The 26524-nt window shown below is 44.6% G+C and overlaps 2 protein-coding genes across 2 annotated transcripts in view; both read left to right on the top strand.

Moving 5' to 3' along the window:
* LOC142312901 (uncharacterized) overlaps positions 1-26524 on the top strand; it is a 266818-nt gene that overhangs the window by 75767 nt on the left and 164527 nt on the right. The window contains 1 exon segment of the mRNA XM_075351888.1: positions 22314-22366. Within this exon segment, the coding sequence (XP_075208003.1) occupies positions 22314-22366 (53 nt within the window).
* LOC142312106 (oocyte zinc finger protein XlCOF8.4-like) lies at positions 10080-25778 on the top strand. The gene is made up of 6 exons (XM_075350989.1): positions 10080-10208; positions 10338-10517; positions 10601-10718; positions 10803-10900; positions 19806-19902; positions 21371-25778. The coding sequence occupies exons 1-6, from the start codon at positions 10131-10133 to the stop codon at positions 22201-22203; spliced, it is 1404 nt and encodes a 467-aa protein (XP_075207104.1). The 5' UTR covers positions 10080-10130; the 3' UTR covers positions 22204-25778.

Genomic DNA, 26524 nt, shown 5'->3' with positions numbered 1-26524 from the left:
CCTCCATGTGACATCATCACAGGTCCTGTAAGCACAGAGCAGCCATATATCTTTGTAGGTAGATGCTAGACTGTATGGGCTCCTTCCAGGTATGACGTCACTCTATCATGTGGTAGGGGGTGTGTTCAAAATGCAGCCTGATGTTTCCAGATGGAATAAAAAAAAAATTCTTAAGTCGACATGGGCATGGAGTTGTTTATAATAGAAGCGGCGTCTGGAGGTAAGAGCTCCACATGGGGGGTGCAGGGGGCGGAGCCTGCATGATTATAGTGGACGGGAGGAAACCACCACGCCCCCAACCAAGCTGACCACGCCCACTAACCAAACTGGCCACACCCACTAACCTGGAAGGAGCCCGTACAGTCTAGGCTCAACGCGCTCTGCAGGTGGAGGTATGTGGAGATTCCCCATTACTGAGTACGTTAACCCCTTCAGTCCTGCTATCACATTCCAGGAACAGAACTTTGTTATTTTATTTTAACCCCTTTATGACCCCCAATATGCATTTTCATGGGGCTGAGAAATAAGTGAGTTGAGCCCCCATTAGTTGGAAATCCTAGTTTTCAACTACCGTAGCTGTCTGAGACCTTGGAGTATACAATCGGGGCCATTTTTTTTTTATCCCCGATCCCTGTGGTGGATCCCACAGCCCTATGGTAGTGGAGTCTTTCATCACTGCTGAACTGTCAGACACAGGGCCAAGGTGCGCAGGTGCCCCTCCATTGTGATAACCCAACAATTCATTTTCCCCTCAAATACCCCAGCTTTTAGAAACCCCAGGAATAATAGTTGATGTCATCTACAGTATTTATACCCTGTTTGAGCTTTCCTAAGTTTTTGTCACCCATAAAGTATTGGAATTAATTGCCTATCAAATCTACATGCAAGACAATATACTTTCCAATAAACATGTCCTTTTATTCCTCTTTATAGTTCCCCCACAAGTGCCCCTAAAATTGAAAAACATTTTGAGCATTTGTAGCAGTGTGTCCCTCCCCCGCCTGTGCTCATGGTGTAATAGTCTGTCTCTCCTTGACTGTCCTGTATGTACTACTGCTGGGGGATTGTTTGTTCTTCTCAGCATGGGACTTCTCCAATCCTCAACTTGGTAAACAAGACAGAACCAGGGCATCTAAAGTCTATTCATGTATCAAGTGTCCAGGCGGAGTTGGACTCTTCTGCCCACCTAAGGGGCTGATCCCAGGAGAGAAGAACAATGAGACCCATGTTAGGTCAGTTAGTTGGATCTCGGCTGGAGAAGGACTAGGATCTATAGCTGAGGCTGGATCCTAGAACCTGTGTATGGACTATTACAGACTGGAGATCAGTGGCCACGTGGGATTGTGTTTTGTTGTTCACCCTGTTGGACTCAAGGAACTCATATAAGGACCATTGCCATATTTTCCCTGGCGTTGGAATACCGGGCGGTGCCCCTGGATCTTTTGTTTTGTTGTGGACTCCTTGCAGACTTTAAGGATTTATATTTATGTTTGGTGCTTTATCTTTGTGGTTCCAATAAAGCCCTTTGGATTGTTCCTTGGCCTGGCATCCCTCACTGCTCTGTCGCATACCCCGTCACAGCATTACCCTAATGTTTGGGAAAGAAAAAAAACTCTCCTCTGATACTTGGTAACAAAATCTGTCCACCGTAGGTCGGTTTCAGACGTTCGTGTTTCAGGTACGTGTGACATCCATTTTTAACACCCATGTTATTCTATGCTGTACTCACACAGACCATGTGACCCCTCGTGGTCCTGCATGCACACATGGACACATGTCCGTTTTTTCGCCGATAGCACGGGTGTCACGCCGATCGCACACTGATGAGAGCCGTGTGACATCACTGTGACACATACCGGAGAAAACACGGATTTTCTATATTCACCTACATTCAGCGATGCTGTCTTCGGCTCTGCTGCCTCCCGCTTCTGACCCTCGCTCATTATTCTCACTGAATATTCACTCCACTGAGGAGCTGGAAGCCGGAACAGCACTGGGAACTTCAGTGCCAGGGACCGCATCGCTGGGGACAGGTGAGTATCCAGCTGTGTGTGTGTGTGTGTGTGTGTGTGTGAAGACATATGTGTGTGTCTGTGTTCAGTGTATACATGCATGTGCGCTATGTTTGTGTATGTGCTCGGTGTATCCATTTGTGTCTACTATGTGTGTATATGTGTTCAGTGTATATGTGTGTGTGTGTTTATGTGCAGTGAGGATTTGGAAGCCAGAGCATCGCAGGGACAGCATCGGTGACTCATCAGAGTTCCCAATGAACTCTGATGAACTCATGAAGTCACCATCCTGACACCTGCTGTCGCGGGGGTGTAATTAGGATGTCATCAGAGTTCATTGGGAACTCCAATGACCTCCTGGACGTCACTGCACACACTGCTTTTTTTCTTGCTGAATACTCACCTGTACCCAGCGCTGTCCCCGCGATGCTCCGGCTTCCAGCTTTCAGTGCTGCGAATAATCAATGAATATAATAAGCGGTGATCAAAAGCGGGAGGTAGCAGAGCCGAAGAAAACAGCGCTGGATACAGGTAAATATAGAAAATCTTTTTATTTCACAGACATGTATTTACTCCGGTACGTGTCACACGTATGCAAACACAGATGTCACATGTCTGACATACGCGTGACACACATATGACACACGTATGACACACAACTATGCGTGTGGCTTGTACCTGATTAAACACTGACGTCTGAAACTGTCCTATCCCTGTGTTTTCCACTGTCTTGCCTCTTTCCCTCCTAAAACATTAATTTTTTAATTTTTATATCCCTAACCAAAATGAAGTAGTTGACAAGTTCCTTATGAGTCTCAAGGGCTGCCTCTCCTTCTCCAATTTACTCTCTCCAAACACGCCAAATAGGGAATAAAACTATATAAAATGTGGAAAGCACAGCACAGCACAGTACATGTCTGTTTTGAAATCTTGCGGGGAGCTCCTGGTCGTGGCCAGTTTATGGTGAAATTATGTCCTTTCCACTTTTGGATTATAGCCCCGCCTACTGTGCTCAACAGTAGTTTAGAAATTGTTCTGTACCAATGCCATCAGTATATTTTGCAAATATTAAGATTGGAAAGATCTTGAGACTGCTCACTGGTTTTACCTATCATGAGATGTTGCTTGTGTGGCACCTTGGTAATGGGACACCTTTTTATAGGTCATCCATTGATCCAACCGATATTTCATTTCAATAAGTGTTAGGATGATATGTTTCAGTTGGTGTCATGAATTTCCATGGTTTTCCAAGCACGTCTTTCTTCATGTGTTCAATACTTTTTCCCTGTGTAACTTCTTATTATTAAACATAACTTAATTTATGGACATCTATTGTTTGATTTATTTGCCTGTGTACATTGAATGTGTTGTTACCAACACCTGAGAAGAATCTCATATCGATAGCACCTTTAGAAATATACAGTGTATGTAGTGTATGTTCAATCCTTATAGGTGTGGGAACTTTATCGTTAGCTGGACCATTATTAATAAAAAAAAAATGCCTCTGCAAAGTCCGCTTGTAGACAAAATTAGGCTGCTTTCACATGAGCGTTTTTTTGACAAATGTCAAAAAAACGCAAAACACATCTGACCGGATCCTTGACAAATGCGTTGTCATTTCAATGCATTTTCAATGGAATCGCTGTAAGATGCCTTCACATGCGGTTACGTGCGGTAAAGTCAGGATCCAGTGACTTGCAGTATTTTACATTTTTTCAGATTGTAGCGTTTTTGACCTGCATCCAAATACTGCAAGTAAACTGGATTCTGACTGAACCGCACGCAACCGCATGTGAATGGTGATGTACGGATAGAAAGGAGCCTGTTTGCTCTACTGAGCAAGCCCAGAAACCAGCCTGGCGTGATCACAGAGACTCCGTCTCCCCTCTCCCTGTCTCCCCTCTCCCTGTCTCCCCTCTCCCTGTCTCCCCTCTCCCTGTCTCCCCTCTCCCTGTCTCCCCTCTCCCTGTCTCCCCTCTCCCTGTCTCCCCTCTCCCTGTCTCCCCTCTCCCCGTCTCCCCTCTCCCCGTCTCCCCTCTCCCCGTCTCCCCTCTCCCCGTCTCCCCTCTCCCCGTCTCCCCTCTCCCCGTCTCCCCTCTCCCCGTCTCCCCTCTCCCCTTCTCCCCTCTCTCTGTCTCCCCTCTCTCTGTCTCTCTCTGTCTCTCTCTCTCTCCTCTCTCTCTCCTCTCTCTCTCCTCTCTCTCTCTCCTCTCTTTCCTCTCCCTCTCCTCTCTCTCTCCTCTCTCTCTCTCTCCTCTCTCTCTCTCCTCTCTCTCTCCTCTCTCTCTCCTCCCTCTCTCTCCTCTCTCTCCTCTCTCTCTCTCTCTCTCTCTCTCTCCTCTCTCTCTCTCCTCTCTCTCTCTCCTCTCTCTCTCTCCTCTCTCTCTCTCTCCTCTTTCTCTCCTCTCTCTCTTCTCTCCTCTCTCTTCCCTCTGTCTGTCTCCCCTCTCTCTTCTCACCCTTCCACAGTGGCGTGTGCATTTACAGGCTGTCAGGTCGAGTTCCACTGACTCCCGATCACATGACTCCAATACCCGCCCATAAACTGCAAGTGAAAGGATCCTGTAAAATAACATTTGCGTTTGCATGCGTTCAACAGGATCCAGTCATATGCAGTTTGTGTTTTTTTGACGTCCATCAAAAAAACGCTGATATGAAAGCAGCCTTTTGGCTGCTTTCACACTAGGTTTTTTTAACATGCGTCCTGAACGTTTTTTTTAACGCAAAAACGGATCCAGTACAACTGCGTTTTCATTTCTATGCATTTGCAATGGACTCGCGTCAACATGCGTTCACCTGCGTTTGCGTGCGTTATAGTGAGGATCCAGCGACTTGCAGTTTTTTAACATTTTTCAAAAACGCTACTTGTAGCGTTTTTGAGCTGCGTCCAAATACTGTTTTTCACTAGATCCTGACTATACTGCATGCAAACGTATGTGAACGCTGGCGTGCTGATAGACAGGATCCTGCTTGCTCTACTGAGCATGCCCAGAAACCAGCCTCGTGTGATCAGTCTCTCTCTCCCCCTCCCTCTCTCCTCTCTCCCCCCTCTTTCCTCTCTCTCTCCCCCGCCTGAGAGCTGCGGACACTCGTAACCAAGATAAATATCGGGTAACCAAGCAAAGCGCTTCTCTTAGTTACCCGATGTTTACGTTGGTTACGTGTGCGGGGAGCCCGGCTCCTAGCAGCTGCAGATGCTCGTAACCAAGGTAAATATCGGGTATCCAAGCAAGTTACCAGATGTTTACCTTGGTTACGAGCCTCTGCAGCTGTCAGTTGCCGGCTCCCAGTCTATCACGCTCAGTTCCACTGACTCCCGATCACATGACTCCAATGCCCGCCCATAAACTTAAAGTGATAGGATCCTGCAAAATAACACTTGCATGCGTTTTTTTGCTGTAAAAGCAGGATCCGCTTTTACAGCAAAAAAACCGTTCATGACGCATGTTAAAAAAATGTAGTGTGAAAGCAGCCTTACTAGGCTCAAGAAAGGGATGAAAGTCTAATATTACTACATCAAGATGAACAGCATTTTAAACCATTACTGAAAAAACTAATTTGTGCCTCATTCAACATATAATTGGAAAGATTCAAAATTTTTAGTTTTGAACAATAGTTATGCGATTTTTACAATTTTCTCTAGTGTCTATTTCCTCCTCATTTGCCTCAAGTCTTTCCTTTGTTTACGAGTGATACAGGTGGGCAACACGGTGGCTCAGTGGTTAGCACTGCCATCTTTTAATGCTGGGTCCTGGGTTCATATCCCACCAAGGACAACAATTGCAATGAGTATGTATGTTCTCCCCATGGGTTTCCTCTGGGTTCTCCGGTTTCCTCAAAGGCATACTGATTAGGGGACAGTGATGATAATGTCTGTAAAGCGCTGCAGAATTAATAGCGCTATATAATGAGTAAAATAAACAGAGGGAGGTATTGGACCATAGTAGTGTTTGATTTTGTATTGGATGGTGTGTTTCTGAATGGGTTTGGGGATGCGAGTGAGTCCCAGTTCTGAAAAAGAAACGTGAGATGGTGCTGATGGGAAATGTAGATTGCTGATATGCATGAATGAGATGGAGGAAGCTAAAGGACAATGGTTTGACCAGGGGATTGGTCAAAAAAAGGAAGGTTGTAGGTGTTGTGCAATGGTTGGGAGTCGAAGGGAGTGATAGGAAGAGAGAGCGAGGATAAAGCAGACAGGAATAGAGGAGTGATGCATCTGAAGATTCAGATGAATTAATGTCAGAGAGACAGGATTTTTTGGCAATAATATTGATGTCAATTCCACTGTATTTCAGAGCGTGATGCAAAATCTATGGATTTTTTTGATGATTGTTTCTTGGAATATTGATAAATCTTAGAGGCATTTTTATAGTAGTGTTTTTGAATACTGTATAACCAAGGATGCCAAAACAACAGGGGTAAATTAATTATTAGATATAAAGTATGAACACCCCATGCATGATAGTAGTTGTGGACATAAAATCCACCCAGGCTAATTGCGCCATATACAATAGGAATGACCAAAAGAAAGCAATGCAAATAGCCAATAAAATATAATTTTATTTAATATTAAAAATAGACAGGCCAAGTACAGAAATAGTGTTTGATAAGCACAACACAAAGCAAAGAGAAGAAAGATTACCACCAAAACACCAACTATTGTAGTCAAATGTCAAAAACACACCAGGGGATTAAATCAACAAGTAGTATTATAATAACATATAACCCCGATGCTAAAGAGACATACAATGACAATATATGGTGAAATAGTCATATTATGTAATAAACAAAGTGCCATTTAAGAGAACAATGGAATATAAACATACCAAGTGGCATCTCCTCCTGCTAGTGCTGGTGCTAAGTACCCGTCAAGTGTTTCGATTATGAAATCTTCATCAGGGGGCGCCCCCATCCTGATAAATACCCCCATCCTGTTATATACCCCCATCCTGATATATACCCCCATTCTGGTATAGCCCCCATCCTGTTATATACCCCCATCCTGATATATACTCCCATCCTGATAAATACCCCTTTCCTGCTATATACCCCCATTCTGGTATATCCCCCATCCTGATAAATCCCCCCATCCTGATAAATACCCCCATCCTGCTATATACCCCCATCCTGCTCATAATATACCCTGATCCTACTATATACTCCCATCCTGCTCCTAATATTCCCCCAATCCTGCTATATAACCTCATCCTGCTATATACCCATACATATTTTCTGTGCCATAGGATACAGGCCATATACCATATACCTGTCATATGGCCTGTATGCTATGGCACAGAAAAAAAATAAACGTTTAGACTCACCTTTCCTCACTCCCTGCAGCATCGATCATCTTCCTCTCTGTGTCAGCAGTAGCGCTGCTGATCTGTGTGGAGCCGTTCCCATGCAGCATCGCGATGTCCTCCTGTCTGCTGGCTCACTGATGTGTGGTGGAGACTAGTGGTGTGCACACTGATGACGTCATCGCTGCGCTCACCGCTCTCTACACAGATCAGCGGGCCGGCAGACAGGAGGACATCGCGATGCTGCAGGGAACGGTGAGTATACCGTAATTATTCACTGCCCCCCGCGCTGATGATGCGCGGGGGGCAGTGAATACAGCCGCACATGATCACTCCAGGCTGTAGTTGCCAGGGGTGATCATGCGGGCCGGCTGTTTCCTATGCGTGCATCCCCTGCCCATCACCCTGCCCACCTGTCAGCGCCGGCTTCAGCACTGAGAGATGATGGGCGGGAGGATGGGCGTGCATATGAAAAGAACAGGCCTACGTGGTCACGGCAGGCGCTGCTACAGTCTGCTCATGCTGCCGATGACCCACTCCACCGCAGCACCCTCATTCCCCGCAGCCCTACATTCAGACTATAAGACGCACCCCCACTTTCCCGCAATATTTTGGGGGGAAAAAGTGCGTCTTATAGTCCGAAAAATATGGTATATACGGTATGTCTGTATTATTATTTTAGAGGTAATAAAAATGCAGAACTTTGTAAGATCAAAAAAAAAAAAAAATATTTGGTTTGTGTTATTTTCTGAAACACAACTTTTTTTATTTTTCTGACAATGAAGCTATATTAGAGCTTGTTTATCTGCATACAGCGATAGAAAAATCGCTGTTCTTGCTATTCACCTTGTTTTTTTAAATTCTTTTCTGTTTTATGGTTAAAATAATGTTACCTGCTACCTACAGTATAAGATGTCAAATGCAGTGTAATGGACATATGCTTTATTGAAGATGACGCTTTGAGAAGAGTATTCAGCTACTAACTCTGAGGAAGAAACTGCTTGTGTGTGTGTGTGTGTGTGTGGTCTACAGTATATACTTTATTAGTAGAAAAAAAAATCTTAGAATGCTATAAAGCAGACCTGGGCAAGGGGCGGCCCGCGGGCCGAATCCGGCCCGCCTACTGTCTGTGACCGGCCCACCCGTCTTGCTGAGAGTTGGAGGCGTGGCCTGATCTATGCCTCAGCCTCGCTCTCACTGCCGGGAGCTATGTATCCCGCAGTCCAGTGATAAGCAGTTCCACGCCCCCACTCTGCCGGTCACGTCCCCCACTCTGCCGGTCACGCCCCCTCTTGCTGCCAGTCATGCCCCCTCTCTCTGGATGCCTTCTATGGCATCTATGCTGCTAGCCACACCCATTTGCTGTCGTCCACGCCCCCTCTCAATGCTGGACACACACACTCCTCGGATGCCTTCCTTGTCCCCTCCTGCTGCTCTCTCGAAGCTGGCCACGCCCCCTTTGCCTGCCCCTTCTTCCCAGTATCCTTACATGTGATCGGCTCAGCTCCACAGCGGCTGCTTCAAAAACGTCAGTTCTGCAACTGAGGTAAGTGCACCAGCAGCAGCAGGGAGAGAGCAGAGTGAATGCAGGAGGGGGGAGCAGGGGAGCAGCACTTGTCTTCTCAGATCCCCCTGTGCCTGCAATAGAAGAAGCAGACACACAGGGGACTCAGAGAAGGCAGCCAGAGGAGCCCTCAGGCTCTGGTGCTGCAGTGCTGCCTGCCTGTGACCTCAGCACCCCTAGGGCCAGTATGCATGCGCCACTGGCCACCAATGTCAGTATGCATGCCCCACTAGCCACCACTGTCAATATGCATGCCCCACTAGCCACCACTGTCAATATGCATGCCCCACTGGCCACCACTGTCAGTATGCATGCCCCACTGGCCACCACTGTCAGTATGCATGCCCCACTGGCCACCACTGTCAGTATGCATGCCCCACTGGCCACCACTGTCAGTATGCATGCCCCACTGGCCACCACTGTCAGTATGCATGCCCCACTGGCCACCACTGTCAGTATGCATGCCCCACTGGCCACCACTGTCAGTATGCATGCCCCACTGGCCACCACTGTCAGTATGCATGCCCCACTGGCCACCACTGTCAGTATTCATGCCCTACTGGTCACCACTGTCAGTATGCATGCCCCACTGGCCACCACTGTCAGTATGCATGCCGCACTGACCACCACTGTCAGTATGTATGCTACACTGGCCAGCACTGTCAGTATGTGTGCTCCACTGGCCACCACTGTCAGTATGTGTGCTCCACTGGCCACCACTGTCAGTATGTGTGCTCCACTAGCCACCAGGGCCAGTATGTATGCTTCATAGGCCATCAGGGCCAGTATGTATGCTTCATAGGCCATCAGGGCCAGTATGTATGCTTCATAGGCCATCAGGGCCAGTATGTATGTTCCACAGGCCCCAGTAATGTGTATGCCCCCTACTGACCCCAGTAATGTCTATGCCCCCCACTGACCTCCATATTTTCATTGCATCTTTGTATTGTTTAAGTTACTGTTTGTTTAGTATATATACTATATACAGTTTTGGGTAGAAATGAGGTAATTATATTAGTCCGTCCCCCTAAAACTATCCTAATTTCTCATGCGGCCTCATGGGAAAATTAATTACCCACCCCTGCTATAAAGGATAAAAATAGTAATCTTATCTCCATTAATTGAATTATTACATTTGATTCCTTATTATTTTATATTGGCTCATCTTTTTCTCATTCAGGTCCCTACAATATCTGATCCTCTCAGTGGAGATCTTCTATATAAGAGAATTTCCTGATTAACCCATCAAGGATGGATAGAGACAGGGACAAGATGGTGGAGAGGATTTTACACCTCACCCTAGAGATCCTCTTCCGGATTACTGGAGAGGTGAGAGATTCTGATGACATCACATTACATCATTCTTATCTATGGGAATAACAGATGGACAGAACTGGAGAGGTGAGGACTCTGGAAATGTCTGTAGTGAGATTTATTACTGTGTCTCTCCATAACCAGGATTACACAGTAGTGAAGAAGACCTCTAGTGAGCGCTGTCAGGCCCCTGTGTCTGAGGGATGGGGAAGACCCCTGAGCCCAATCACGGGGCCTCCACCTCACCCCCTGATACATGAGGACATCAATGACCAGAAGATCCTAGAACTCACCTACAAGATGATTGAGCTGCTGACTGGAGAGGTGACACTGCTCGGAATGCTTAGACATTATAAAGTAATGCTATGAAGGGATCGGGGGGATGACGGTATCATTGTATGTGTCAGGTTCCTATAAGATGTCAGGATGTCACCGTCTATTTCTCCATGGAGGAGTGGGAGTATTTAGAAGGACACAAAGATCTGTACCAGGACGTCATGATGGAGGATCCCCTCACATCACCAGGTAATGGACAGGACTAAATACACACTGCCTATAATTATCTGTATGTAAAGAATGAATTCAGTCCCCTGTTTGTGTTTCCTCCAGTTCTATCCAGTGAGAGGACAACACCAGAGAGATGTCCCAGTCCTCTTCTCCCACAGGACTGTAAACAAGAAGATCCCAGTGTTCCTCAGGATCATCAGGTAGATGGAGAGAAGGAGTCATGAAATCTCCCTATGATGTGTAGACAGCTGTGAAGGTCTTGTGCTCAGTCTTGTTTTATCCACAAAGATTAGACATTGAACTGCTAAATTGCTTGAAGACACCTGCAGTTTCATGATCTAATATATGGAATTAGACCAGAGTGCACCATAAAATTAATTGAATATTTTTATATTGATAAATTTCTATCTAAATCTACAAAAGAGTGAATCCATATATGAGGTCATTGATGCTAGATCATCTGGGATCAGTATTTCAGAATCCTGTTTGAGGCATTATAAAGAATAATTCTAGTCATTACACAGTCAAGCAAACACTGATTATAATTCTGGTGAGTGACTAAGATTTTCTCTAGGACCCATTGGTGGTGTTGTCTAATGGAAACAAGCAAGACTTGGCAAAAATTGGATCACAAAGCTTTCTGTGGCACTTTGTGGATGAGAAGGTCAGGATTTTGCACAACCAGTATGGATCTATTAACCCTTAAGCGGGCTTTACACGCTGCGATCTGGCTAGCGAGATCGCAAGCGATCGTACCCGACCCCGCCGGTTGTGCGACACGGGCATATCACTGCCCGTCGCGCACAACCTCGCTTACCCCCGTCACACGGACTTACCTGTCCTGCGACGTCGCTCTGGACTGCGACCCGCCTTCTTCCTAAGGGGGCGGGTCATGCGGCGTCACAGCGACGTCACACGGCAGGTGGCAAATAGAAGCGGAGGGGCGGAGATGAGCGTGACGTAAACATCCCGCCCACCTCCTTCCTTCCGCATTGGCGGTGGAGGCAGGTAAGGAGATGTTCCTCGCTCCTGTGGTGTCACACATAGCGATGTGTGGTGCCGCATGAACGAGGAACAACATCACTAATGAGAGGAAAACGATTTTATGTTTTAGGACGACCTCTCCGCGGCAAACGATTTTGGCCACTTTTGGGATCGTTTAAGGTCGCACATGTGTTACACTCTGCGATATCGTTAATGACGCCGGATGTGCGTCACAAACAACGTGACCCCGACGATAAATCATTAACGATATCGCAGCGTGTAAAGCCCCCTTTACTCTCAGTCTGATGGAGGTTAAGTAATGGTCTAAGAAAGTTGTCTGGGCAGATCCTGGGTTCTTTGCTATTGTGTGTAGAATTACTAGGCAGTGAGTATTGTGACCATATCATCCTTTTTTATACAGATTCTCCAACTCCATTCATATAAACTTGAATACATATTGGATGAAGCAGATCAAGTGATGTGTATTTGTATAATGTGGGAGGGTGAGGCCTAACGATACAACACCCTTTAGCAAGGTGTGCAGAATTATTAGACAGCTTCTTTCCCTCAGGCTAAATGTGGCAAAAAAGAAGTCAAAACTTGTTACAAGTCTTAAAGAGGGATGCAGCTCTCTAGAAATTGCTAAGATATTAGCGTACAATAACAAAACCATCAAATGTTTTGTTGCAAACAACAGGGTCACAAAAAGCATGTTGAGAAAAAAAACACATTAGCTGCCAAAGATTTGAGAAGAATCGCTTGTGGAGTGACCAAGTAGCCATTTTCATTCAGTCCTGTCATATTCCAGAACTGCAGCCTTCCTAGAGGGCCCAAAAGTACAAGGTATTCAGTGCTGAGAGAGGTGAGACCTGACCACCAGAGAACAAGGCACAGAAGGGGAAACATCAAGATTGGGCTAAGAAATAGCTGAAGATGTGTTTTTCAAAGGTTTTATGGACTGATGAGATTAGAGTGATGCTTGACAACTAGATGGATGAGCCCGTGACTGGATCAGTAACAGGCACATACAGTTAGGTCCAGAAATATTTGGACAGTGACACAATTTTCGCGAGTTGGGCTCTGCATGCCACCACATTGGATTTGAAATGAAACCTCTACAATAGAATTCAAGTGCAGATTGTAACGTTTAATTTGAAGGTTTGAACAAAAATATCTGATAGAAATTGTAGGAATTGTACACATTTCTTTACAAACACTCCACATTTTAGGAGGTCAAAAGTAATTGGACAAATAAACCAAACCCAAACAAAATATTTTTATTTTCAATATTTTGTTGCGAATCCTTTGGAGGCAATCACTGCCTTAAGTCTGGAACCCATGGACATCACCAAATGCTGGGTTTCCTCCTTCTTAATGCTTTGCCAGGCCTTTACAGCCGCAGCCTTCAGGTCTTGCTTGTTTGTGGGTCTTTCCGTCTTAAGTCTGGATTTGAGCAAGTGAAATGCATGCTCAATTGGGTTAAGATCTGGTGATTGACTTGGCCATTGCAGAATGTTCCACTTTTTTGCACTCATGAACTCCTGGGTAGCTTTGGCTGTATGCTTGGGGTCATTGTCCATCTGTACTATGAAGCGCCGTCCGATCAACTTTGCGGCATTTGGCTGAATCTGGGCTGAAAGTATATCCCGGTACACTTCAGAATTCATCCGGCTACTCTTGTCTGCTGTTGTGTCATCAATAAACACAAGTGACCCAGTGCCATTGAAAGCCATGCATGCCCATGCCATCACGTTGCCTCCACCATGTTTTACAGAGGATGTGGTGTGCCTTGGATCATGTGCCGTTCCCTTTCTTCTCCAAACTTTTTTCTTCCCATCATTCTGGTACAGGTTGATCTTTGTCTCATCTGTCCATAGAATACTTTTCCAGAACTGAGCTGGCTTCATGAGGTGTTTTTCAGCAAATTTAACTCTGGCCTGTCTATTTTTGGAATTGATGAATGGTTTGCATCTAGATGTGAACCCTTTGTATTTACTTTCATGGAGTCTTCTCTTTACTGTTGACTTAGAGACAGATACACCTACTTCACTGAGAGTGTTCTGGACTTCAGTTGATGTTGTGAACGGGTTCTTCTTCACCAAAGAAAGTATGCGGCGATCATCCACCACTGTTGTCATCCGTGGACGCCCAGGCCTTTTTGAGTTCCCAAGCTCACCAGTCAATTCCTTTTTTCTCAGAATGTACCCGACTGTTGATTTTGCTACTCCAAGCATGTCTGCTATCTCTCTGATGGATTTTTTCTTTTTTTTCAGCCTCAGGATGTTCTGCTTCACCTCAATTGAGAGTTCCTTAGACCGCATGTTGTCTGGTCACAGCAACAGCTTCCAAATGCAAAACCACACTCCTGTAATCAACCAGACCTTTTAACTACTTCATTGATTACAGGTTAACGAGGGAGACGCCTTCAGAGTTAATTGCAGCCCTTAGAGTCCCTTGTCCAATTACTTTTGGTCCCTTGAAAAAGAGGAGGCTATGCATTACAGAGCTATGATTCCTAAACCCTTTCTCCGATTTGGATGTGAAAACTCTCATATTGCAGCTGGGAGTGTGCACTTTCAGCCCATATTATATATATAATTGTATTTCTGAATATGTTTTTGTAAACAGCTAAAATAACAAAACTTGTGTCACTGTCCAAATATTTCTGGACCTAACTATAACTCCACTTGATCAGGCTCCAGCAAGGTGGTGGTGGGGTATTGGTACGGGCTGTTATTATTATATGAGCTAGTTGGAACTGTTTGGGTTGAAGATGGACTCAAAATCAACTCCCAAACCTATTGCCAATTTTTAGAAGACACTTCTTTTTTCAAGCAGTGGTATGGGAAAAAAAAGTCTGCATTTTTTTAAGAAAACCATAAGTTTTTGGAGGACAATGCTCATTCACAACATCAAAGTGTCCAATGCTCGACTGTCTTAAAAATGAAAGAATAATAATATAGCCCCTTTTTGACCAAACCTAAACCCTTCTGAGAATTGTCGGCTCTTCTAACACCAGAGACTTTTGATGAAGGAGAACAGTCCACCTCTCTGAGCAGTGTCTGGGGGCTATTGTAGGTAATGAAACTGAGTTAAAGGATGGACGGCTTATGACTATTTTTGAGAAGGATGGCTATATTACTATACAGTATACTATACAGTAAAGACCAAAAGTTTGGACACATCTTCTCATCTCTAGAACAACTATTAAGAGGAGACTTTGTGCACCAGGCCTTCATGGTAAAATAGCTGCTAGGAAACTACTGCTAAGGACAGACAACAAGCAGAAGAGACTTTTTTGGGCTAAAGAACACAAGGAATGGACATTAGACCAGTGGAAATCTGGGCTTTGGTCTGATGAGTCCAAATTTGAGATCTTTGGATCCAACCACCGTGTCTTTGTAGAAAAGGTGAACGGATGGACTCTACATGCCTGGTTCCCACCGTAAAGCATGGAGGAGGAGGTGTGATGGTGTGGGGGTGCATTGCTGCTGACACTGTTGGGGATTTATGTAAAATTGAAGGCATACAAAACCAGCATGCCTACCACAGCATCTTGCAGCGGTGTGCTATTCCATCCGATTTGCGTTTAGTTGGACCATAACTTATTTTTTAATAGGACATTGACCCCAAACACACTTCCAGGCTGTGTAAGGGCTATTTGACTAAGAAGGAGAGTGATGGGATGCTATGCCAGATGACCTGGTCTCCACAGTCAACAGACCTGAACCCAATCGAGATGGTTTGGGGGTGAGCTGGACCGTAGAGTGAAGGCAAAAGGGCCAACAAGTGCTAAGCATCTCTGGGAACTCCTTCAAGACTGTTGGAAAACCATTTCCAGTGACTACCTCTTGAAGCTCATCAAGACAATGCCAAGAGTGTGCAAAGTAGTAATGAAAGCAAAAGGTGGCTACTTTGAAGAATCTGGAATATAAGACGTATTTTCAGTTGTTTCACACTTTTTTAAGTATTTCATTCCACATGTTTTAATTCATCGTTTTGATGCCTTCAATGTGAATATACAATTTTTAGATTCATGAAAATAAAGAAAACTCTTTGAATGAGGAGGTGTGTCCAAACGTTTGGTCTGTACTAATATATATATATATGACCAACAACAAGGCAGAATCCAGCAATAACGTGAGCAATCCAGGATGCTGTTAAAAAATGTTTTCCTTCTTTTTATTCATAAATTCATTAAAATATAATGGTCCAAGCAATTCAGAACAGCATTATCACAGGAAAATAGCGCAGATAGGACTACGCGTTTCAGTGGTAAAATCCGCCTTCTTCACGGTCCAGAATCTGATTTATGAATAAAAAGAAGGAAAAAATTTTTAACAGCATCCCGGATTGCTCACGTTATTGCTGGATTCTGCCTTGTTGTTGTTCACATTTGTATGGATGGACTCCTACGTCCTGATCCGGGCACAACGGAGTTAACCAGGTGAGCTGAGGATCCAGGTGATTCACTGGAGTGAGCTAGCCTACATTGTTGGACTCATATATATATATATATATATATATATATATATATATGTCCATATTGGTCAATTAGATGTTTGGTTATTATTCTGATTTAAATAGATGAAAATAAACAAATCATATGGGAAATTTACATTTTTAAAGGTACCTGTCACAGATTTGTCCACTATAAGCCCTTATATACTGCATTCTAGAATACTGTATACAAGTGCCCAATCCTTTAATTTATTTGCATAATAATTCTGCACATATATTCTCCTAAGGCCTGAAACACACATCCGTGAAACACGTGCGTGTTTGGTCCGTTTCCGTGTATACTGGAGACACGGCCAAACGTGCACCAATGTTATTGTATGATAAAAGCTCCACGTGCGTTTTTGATGCATGTCCGTTTGTCCGTGTCCGTGATCCGTACCTGTGTGCGTTTTGCACGGCAGCATGTCCGTTTTCTGCACGCAACACGCAGCACGGACCCAATGAAAGTCAATGGGTTTGTGCGCACGCCCGAGTGACACGGACGCATCTCTGTTTGCTCCCTGTACGTTTTGTGCTTTTTTCATGTGATGTCGGTCTTTTTTCTTTTTCTGTTTCGTTCTCTCCCTCAGTCCGTCGGTCGGTCTCTATGTCTGTCGGTCGGTCTCTCTGTATTATCTGTCCCTCTAGCTGTCTGTCGGTCAGTTCCCCCCCTCTCTCATACTTACCGTTCCCCGATCTCCGGCGCGGCGCTGCACGGCTGTTATAAAAACTTCGGCGGCTTTTACTATTTTGAGCTGAGCTGACACTGAGGTTACCCGCGGCCACCGCTGGATCCAGCGGTGGCCGCGAGTTACCTGACTGACAGCAGCTGATCGCGCTACTCACCTCATTTGTTGCGTGGAGCTGACAGGAGCGGCGGTGTATTCTGCAGCTCCTGTCACCTGCATGTAGCAGAGCTGGAAGCGACGCTGGAGTTCCGTGGATTACGCTGGACATGGAGGGCTTTGTCGGGGTTAATAAATTGGTGATGAGGGACTTTGTTAGTGTTTTTTTATTTCTAATAAATTATTTTTTCGGGTGTGTGTGTGTTTTTTAAATGTCACTTACAGATTAATCATGGAAGGTATCTCGGGGAGACGCCTGACATGATTAATCTAGGACTTATTGGCAACTATGGGCTGCCAATAACTCCTTATTACCCCGATTTGCCAACGCACCAGGGCAAATCGGGAAGAGCCGGGTACAGTCCCAGAACTGTCGCATCTAATGTATGCGGCAATTCTGGGCGGCTGCTGACTGATATTGTTAGGCTGGGGGGCTCCCCATAACGTGGGGCTCCCCATCCTGAGAATACCAGCCTTCAGCCGTATGGCTTTATCTGGCTGGTATTAAAATGGGGGGGACCGCACGCTGTTTTTTTTAATTATTTATTTATTTATTTTACTGCACAGTATAGACACGCCCACTGGCTGCTGTGATTGGGTCCAGTGAGACAGCTGTCACTCAGCGTGGTGGGCGTGTGTGACTGCAACCAATCACAGGCGCCGGTGGGCGGGTAAAGCAGGGAATACGAGATTGATTAATGAGCGGCCGGCTTTTTCAAAATAGTAAAAGCCGCCGAAGTTTTTATAACAGCCATGCAGCGCCGCGCCGGAGATCGGGGAACGGTAAGTATGAGAGACGGCTGCTCAATTCAGTCAGGGGATTAGCGGTCACCGGTGAGTCTTTCACGGGTGACCGCTAATCAGTACGAGGCACACAGACAGAGCCGCAGCATGACAATGAAGTCAGGTGAAGTTCACCTGAGTTCATTCTCATCGCGCAACTCTGTCTGCTGTCTGCCGACATGTATCAACGACATTGTGCATCACACACACACACGGAACATTTTACACGGACAACACACACACATGTCAGTTATTTCACTCACGCACACACGGATATTCCACACGCACATACGGTTAGCATACGGGATACACACACTGGCCACACATACCATAAAAACGGACCTAAAAAACGGAAAACGGACCCGAAAAACGGCCCGTATCACACGTGCGTGGTTTTAACGGATGTGTGTTGGAGCCCTAAGAAAGACAAACACTTTTACATTCTTAAATATTCAGGTTTATTAACCTTTTGGATTTTCAATAATAAATTATTTATCAGAAATATCAATTGCCTAATAATTGTATACACAGTGTATGGATGGATGTTTGGAGACTAAAGGCCGCTTTACACGCGACATCGCTCAAGCGATCTCGTTTTGGTCCCCGAATTTGTGAGGCACATCCGGTCGCTTTAGCGTTGCCGTTGCGTGTGACACCTATGAGCGATTTTGCATCGTTGCAAAAACGTGCAAAATCGCTCATCGGTGACATGGGGGTCCATTCTCTAATATCGTTACTGCAGCAGTAACGAAGTTGTTCCTCGTTCCTGTGGCAGCACACATCGGTACGTGTGACACCGTAGGAACGAGGAACCTCTCCTTACCTGCCTCCCGCCCGCAATGCGGAAGGAAGGAGGTGGGCGGGATGTTCCTCCCGCTCATCTCCGCCCCTCCGCTTCTATTGGGCGGCGGTTCAGTGACGCAGCTGTGACGTCGCTGTGACGCTGAACGAACCGCCCTCTTAGAAAGGAGGCGTTTCGCCGGTCACAGCGACGTCGCAGGGCAGGTAAGTAGTGTGACGGGTCTGGGCAATGTTGTGCGCCACGGGCAGCGATTTGCCCATGTCGCACAACTGATGGGGGCGGGTACCCACGCTAGCGATATCGGTACCGATATCGCAGCATGTAAAGTGGCCTTAAGGGATATCTAAGCTTTGTGACCAACCAAGTTTATCCCATCATGGCAGCAGTTTACTTATGAAGCTAGCCTCTCGACATTGGACATTATTCCTGTAGAACGATCTCAACAGTTGATGAAATCTATGCAGTGACAAATTGCTTTGAGTCTAAAGGTACCGTCACACGTAACGAGATCGCTAGCGAGATCGCAGCTGAGTCACGGTTTCCATGACGCAGTAGCGATCCTGTTAGCGATCTTGTTATGTGTGACACCTACCAGCGATCAGGCCCCTGCTGTGAGATCTCTAGACGTTGCAGAATGGTCCAGGCCATTTTCTTCAAAGGCGATGTCCTGCTGGGCAGGACACATCGCTGTGTTTGACACTGTGTGACAGGGTCACAGTGACTGCTGAGATCGCTATACAGGTCGCTACTGCGACCTGTATTGTTCCTGCATCGCTGGTAAGATCTTACTGTGTGACATCTCATCTGCGACCTCCCAGCGACTTACCTGCGATCCCTATCGGGTCACATCGTTTTCGGGATCGCTGGTAAGTCGTTGTGTGTGACTGGGCCTTAAAGGCAAAGGGAGGTTCATTGTGTTACTAGATGGGTGCCTCTAATAAAGTGGCCATTGTGTATTTTATACTTGGTGGAGATAATAGTATAAAGCTGATCATAGACATCAGATGTCTGCTTCTTCTCATAATTTTCTGGTTATGGAGTCTATTGGTTGGAATAGGAGACTAACAGGACCACCTTGTTGGATATTTGATGATTACTGCTGTCATGTTGGTCATCTTGCTTATTAATGATGTTTTCTGCTGTTGAAAATAATTTCTTTTGACTTCTCTACCTGTTCTGTGACTTTTACAGTATTTGTTTCAAGATCTGACCCATATCAATACTATTGAGACTTATGTGAGGAGTGATGAGTGGTGTAGAGAGGAGATTCCTACATATGACTACCGAGGTGAGTAGTAATCACTAAATGCAGAGATGTGACAGATTATTGAAGCTATTGGGTAACAATGCAGAAACTCCAATGGGGCCCCATTTATTACAAATCTTTAATGGTAGTTTTTTTCTATAAAACCAAAGCGACTTTTGGGGCCTCCTGGGCTCTAGGGCCCAGGTACGATTGCCTCCCCTTTTACAGTCCAGGTCCGCCCATCACTACTTACAAAGGATACTGCGAAAAATTCCTTATCAGGTCCCCGAACAGATTCATGATTGAAACTAATGCATCTATCAACATTTATCATATATAAAAGAACACACACAGTCTACTTTATTGTATTCACGTTTGTTAAAAAAATACAATACTGTATGAGATATATTTTTCGGATTATAAGACGCACTTTTCCTCCCAAACATTTTGGAGTAAAATGAGCGGTGTGTCTTATAATCAGAATGTAGCTTACCGGGAGGTGAAGAGGAGTCACAGGAGATGCTGCGGGCCATGGGCGCTGTGATGCGGGTACTCTGCTCTGGGCTCTGCTGTAGACTGTGAGGCAGGGGCCACCATTCTGAAGATGTCAGTGGTGTGGGCTTCAAATAATGGTGCCTGGAGTTGGCTTGTGTGCAGGTTGAGCTCTCGGCTCAAGATCTCATCTGCGCACGCACCATCTCTAGCCCATTCTTCTCACTGCAGCAGAGTTTAAAAAAATGGTGTCTGGAGGTGGCGCTTATGCAGATGAGATCTCGGCTTGTCATTTAGCCAACAGCTCCATCTGCGCACGCGCTGACTCTAGGTGCCATTTCTTTGAAGCTCGCACCACAGACAGTTTTTGGATGCTCCTCGTGCTCACAGTCCCTGCAGCGAGCATCTGGGACATCCGCTGCATCGCTCGCAGCATCGCCTCCTCCACCACCGCTGCCGCGCCCCCCTCTGGTAAAACACCAGTGGATTGTAAGACGGACTCCCAATTTTTTCCCCCTTTTTTTTCCTCTAAATTTGGGGTGCGTCTTATAATCCGGTGAGTCTTCTAAAACGAAAAGTACGGAAATCTGCCTCTTGCTGTAAAGCCATGGATTATTTCTATTTGACCATACTGCGTTTCGCCTTTGCTCTACTCAATTCTAGAATGCATGCAGCTGTCAGAAAGGGTATAAGAATGCCACCAAATAGCACAAATCCCAAAGTACTATTCCGGTATTCGTGACAAGAAAAATGCTCTGGTTCCCTCTTGACTTGCATTAGGTTTGTTATTCATGACAAACACCGGAATAGTATTTTGGGATTCATTACGAATAATCTGAACACAAATAGTTACTATTCGCCTATAACTACAGTAATCATAATCTATTAGTTGTGTTGCCACTATAATCGTTGATAATTGAATTTTGCAACAATTTGGATAGAAACATTATAAAAGGTATAATTTAACTATATTTCAAGTGAAAGTTCTTGAAAATAAACTAAGTTTCATTTTTGGCAGATGACTGTACCAGGACCTCAGAAGGACATCAGATATTTTCAGATTTTAAAGCAGATGATCATGGTATCACACCTGATACCTATGAAAAACATATCATGTTACCTAATATACTTCCAGCCTTTAACAGCAATCTTCCATCATCAGATGCTTTTCAACAAGTCCTCTCTTTTGATTTCTCACAGACAGTTTTGCAAAATATAGATAACAGAAGGAATGTTGAACATCTAAAAGCTCACACAACAGAAAATCGATTATTATGTTCAGAATGTGGCAAATGTTTTACAAAGAAATATGATCTTGATATTCACCAGAGAATTCACTTCATGAATAAGCCATTTTCATGTTCAGAATGCGGGAAATGCTTCAGCTTTAAGACAGGATTATATAGACATAACAAAATTCATACTGGGGAAAAGCCATTTGTATGTTCAGAATGTGGGAAATGTTTTACAGAGAAATCAGTTCTTGTTGCACATCAGAGAATTCACACAGGGGAGAAGCCATTTTCATGTTCACAATGTGGAAAATGTTGCTCTCAAAAATCTGATCTTGCTAAACATAAGAGAATCCACACAGGGGAGAAGCCATTTTTTTGTTTAGAATGTGGAAAATGTTTTACTGATAAATCACATCTTGCTAAACATCTGAAAATTCACACAGGGGAGAAACCATATTCATGTTCAGAATGTGGAAAGTGTTTTATGGAGAAATCACATCTTGTTACACATCATAAAACTCACACAGGAGAAAAGCAGTTTTCATGTTCAGACTGTGGGAGATGTTTTTCTACAAAATTTAATCTTTCTACACATCAAAGAATTCACACCGGGTAGAAGCAATTTTCACGTTCAGAATATGGGAAGTGTTTTTGTACGAAGTTTAGTCTTGATACATATTAGTCAATTCACACAGAGTAGAAGCTATTTTTATGTTCACTATGTAGGAAATCTTTTTACCAGACGTCACTTTTTTCTAGACATTTGAAAATTCATTCAGGTGAGAAGCTATTTAACCCCTTCACAACCGAGGATGTACCGGTACATCCTAAATCATGAAGGGGTAGTCATCAGCCGCTGGTGGTGATCCCTCCATATGGCTGCTGATTTGAACAGCAGACATATGTGACTAACAGGCGCAGGTGGATCCGCAATCCACCCGCGCCAGTTAACCCCTTAGATCACGCTGTCAAATATTGACAGTGCAATTTAAATGGCCACGAGGGGAAATATTTTTTTCCCGCCGCCATCGGAGATCCCATGTTGTGATCACAGGGAGCCGATGGTTTCCATGGTAGCAACGGGTCATGTGATGACTCCTGTCGCTATCATGACGTAGTTTCTGTTAGAGCCGACATAGCAGCGGCTGTAACAGGAGAGCAACATTTCTGCTGATCAGAGCTGTGCAGCTCTGATCAACAGAAATTAATGTTTGATCAGACTGCTGATCCTTATAGTCCCCTAGGGGACCTAGTAACATAACAAAAGTTTAAAAAAAATAAAAAACATAAGTTCAAATCACCCCCCATTCACAACATTAAAAATTAAACAGTTAAAAATATAAAAAATATACAAATATTATGTATCACCTACAGTAGTTCAGAAATGCCTGATCTATCAAAATATAAAATCAATTAACCTGATTGGTAAATGGCGTGGCAGCAAAAAAATTTCAAACACCAAAATTCCATTCTTTGATCATCACTAATTTTGTGCAAAATGCAATAACAGCCGATCAAAACATAGCATCTGCACAAAAATTGTAACATTAAACACATCAGCTCAAGACGCAAAAAATAAGCTGTCACAAAGCTCCGAAGTGGCGCAAAAAGTCCACTTTTTTGGACAAACTTTTACATTTTTTTAACCCCCTTAGATAAAAGTAAATATACATATCTGTGGTATCTATGAACTCATGCCAACCTGAGGCATCATACACTTTTTTCCAATTTTTACGCACTTGGAATTTTCTTGCCGTTTTTCAGTACACTATATGGTAAACTCATGGTTTCATTTAAAATTACAACGCGTCCCGAAACAAACAAGCCCTCATATGGTAAGATTGGCGGAAAAATAAAAAAGTTACAGTTCTCGGAAGAAGGCGAGCAAAAAACAAAAGCAAAAAATCGCCCAAGCGTAAAGGGGTTAAAATATTTTCTTTCCAAAATTCATCTCTAAGGGTACGTGCCCATAATCAGGACTCGCTGCATCCTGGACACGTCGGGTCCTGACCTGCGGGGCCACGAGACTCATCAGCAGGAGAACGCAGGAGACTGCAGCTGCTCGTAACTACGATCAGGGTTCAGTGTGCTGCCGTCTCTCACTTGTGTTCTCCCTACGGAGGACGCTTGTGACCCTGCAGCAAACATTTGACATGCTGTGGCTCAGAAATCTGCCCTGCAGGTCCGTGTTTGCTACAGGAAAAACAAGCACAGTGGACCTGGGATTTCTAGTCCACTATGCTTGTACTGTATATCGTAGCATTTTGGACGTAGTGGAAGCATGCTGTGTCCAAACGCTGTGAACACTGATCGTGGGCAAGCACCCTAATTGATCAGCAAAAACCTCACACAGGAAACCATTTTTGTATTCAAAATGTAGTAAAAATATTACCTACAAATCTCCTCTTCTTAAATATCAGAGAAATCACATCGGGAATTACATTTTTTTTTTAATTTACAAATTGTATAAAAATAAATTGAGCAGTTAGTCATCGTGAAGTCACGTCTCGTACAAGAGAGAAGGAAAGTCGAGCAAGTAGCGCACCAAACGATCAACAAATGAATCCAATTAGCAATAAACATTTGTTATGGAACACCAGTTAACACACTACTTCAACCAAAACTGCAGCAGTTTATTGTTGCACGTAAATTACTAGTTGTTGAAATCATTCTGCAGCAATATTCCATGTGGACAGGATAGTGTCTCACACTTGCTACATATTATAACTTACCGGAATCTCCATTATTTGTATGCCCTATACACCATTGGCCCTGGAACTACTGTAAATCAATATTATGCACAGAATATGTTATTGTATGTTAAAGAAGTTGTCCAATGTCTCTCTTCGTCATCCATTCTCACTGGTCAAAGATAGAGATGAGTGAACCTGAGATTCGGTATTCGTTTTTCATACAAAACACAGACTTTACAACCCCCACCCCCAGAGTTCGGTGCTTTATGTATGTAAACTACTCATGCGAGCATTTCTTTGTTCCAGTACGCTGGGTACTTAGCCCAGTGTGAGCCGCTTGCAGTGTGTGAACGGCTCGCACTGGGGGTAACAACAGCATGATTGGATGTAGTGCGCACCCCCCCCCCAAAAAAAAACCCTGCCCACCCTCCCCCTGAAGTGTTCTGTTTATGGCTGGCTGCATGTGGTTGGAGACCCGGACTGCCCAGGTCAGAGACCCAGACTTCCATTGGGATTCAGTTCAACTCCGAGTTCCAAACCGGCACCCGCCGAACCAAACTTTCACGGGTTCGCTCATCTCTAATCATAGAGTAAAGGGGGCTTTACACGCTGCGACATCGCTAATGCGGAGTCGTTGGGGTCACGGAATTTGTGACGCACATCCGGCCGCATTAGCGATGTTGCTGCGTGTGACACCGATGAGCGATTTTGCATCGTTGCAAAAACGTGCAAAATCGCTCATCGGTGACATGGGGGTCCATTCTCGATTATCGTTACTGCAGCAGTAACGATGTAGTTCGTCGCTCCGCGGCAGCACACATCGCTATGTGTGACACCGCAGGAACGAGGAACCTCTCCTTACCTGCCTCCCGGCCGCTATGAGGAAGGAAGACGGTGGGCGGGATGTTCCGGCCACTCATCTCCGCCCCTCCACTTCTATTGGGCGACCGCTCAGTGACGTCGCTGTGACGCCGCACGGACCGCCCCCTTAGAAAGGAGGCGGTTCGCCGGTCACAGCGACGTCGCCGGGCAGGTAAGTATGTGTGACGGTTCTGCGCGATGTTGTGCTGCACGGGCAGCGATTTGCCCGTGTCGCACAACAGATGGGGGCGGGTACCCACGCTAGCGATATCAGGACCGATATCGCAGCGTGTAAAGTAGCCTTAAGACTTCTGTACTCAATCAGGACAGTTGCCAAGTATCTGGTACTTAGTTGGTTATAACAAATTATTGGCGTGTCCTATTAAATAGATGAGACCAGCCAAGCATCGGAGGGCTGTGTAAGCAACTGTCCTGATTGTGTACACAAATGTCTGCTCATGAACCATCAGTTGATAGATGTTGAACAACTCTTTCAAAAGTTGTTAGCAATCATTAAAAACCATGTGCTTTTAAAACGTATATCCTTGTGTTTGGCCTTTTCTATAGAGTAGAGGGAGAGCTGGTTGGCAAATTGTATAGAAATAGTGAAAGAAACATTGTACTGTGCATTCCAGACTAAGAGAAACATAGTTTTGTTAAATTATCCTTTCATAAGGCTTATTCGATTAAATAAATTACACCACTGAGCCAGATCAAATAGTCTTCTTTCCAGCCATCTAACGCATCACTACAATACATGTATGAGTCTGCCACTGATCATCATCAAGAAGATCCATCAATTTCAACCCAGGAGTGAACAGTACAAGAGAGATTAGATCATGTCAGAAAGAAGGTCGATTATGATAGTCCAACAGGTACGAATACTCGTACAGGACAATATTAAATGTAAAAAAAAAACATCCTCTTACTGAAGTCTATAACATTGTGATGTAGGAACTCCACCAATTGTAAGAAGTCACACAAGTGTGAGGTGGCATTGATGAAACTTTTGTGCATTATATAGATCAGGGATGGGCAATTATTTTTCCCAATAGGACACATGAGAGACTGTGACTGTAGTAGATGGCCAAACCAATAGGGTGAACTTCATTCTGCTCACTATTATATTATGGAGTCGCTGCTACTGTTAATACATGTTATGATAGGACTTATTCTAAACTGTATTCTTGCCTTTCCGACTAATCAGAACTATATAATTTACTCCTTTTTATAAGGTTTATGAAAAACAGTAAGTCATTCTGCCCCTGTTATTTACCTCTTGTACCTTGAACAACAGCTCCACCCACACAGTATCCACTACACAGTAAGATGCGCTCATAGTTTGACCACGAACAAAGCATAAGACACGACATCCCCCTCACA

The sequence above is a fragment of the Anomaloglossus baeobatrachus genome, chromosome 5, assembly GCF_048569485.1.
Source record: "Anomaloglossus baeobatrachus isolate aAnoBae1 chromosome 5, aAnoBae1.hap1, whole genome shotgun sequence".
Taxonomy (NCBI): domain Eukaryota; kingdom Metazoa; phylum Chordata; class Amphibia; order Anura; family Aromobatidae; genus Anomaloglossus; species Anomaloglossus baeobatrachus.
The sequence above is the reverse complement of the archived record's forward strand: the minus strand, read 5'-3'. Positions and strand labels throughout refer to the sequence as shown.

Bases quoted from the DNA above. Each gene is read 5' to 3' on its own strand.
- LOC142312106 (XM_075350989.1), top strand. From the start codon at position 10,131: ATGGATAGAGACAGGGACAAGATGGTGGAGAGGATTTTACACCTCACC. The intron at 10,209-10,337 runs GTGAGAGATTCT...CTCCATAACCAG, and splicing joins TCTTCCGGATTACTGGAGAG to GATTACACAGTAGTGAAGAA. The intron at 19,903-21,370 runs GTGAGTAGTAAT...CATTTTTGGCAG, and splicing joins TCCTACATATGACTACCGAG to ATGACTGTACCAGGACCTCA.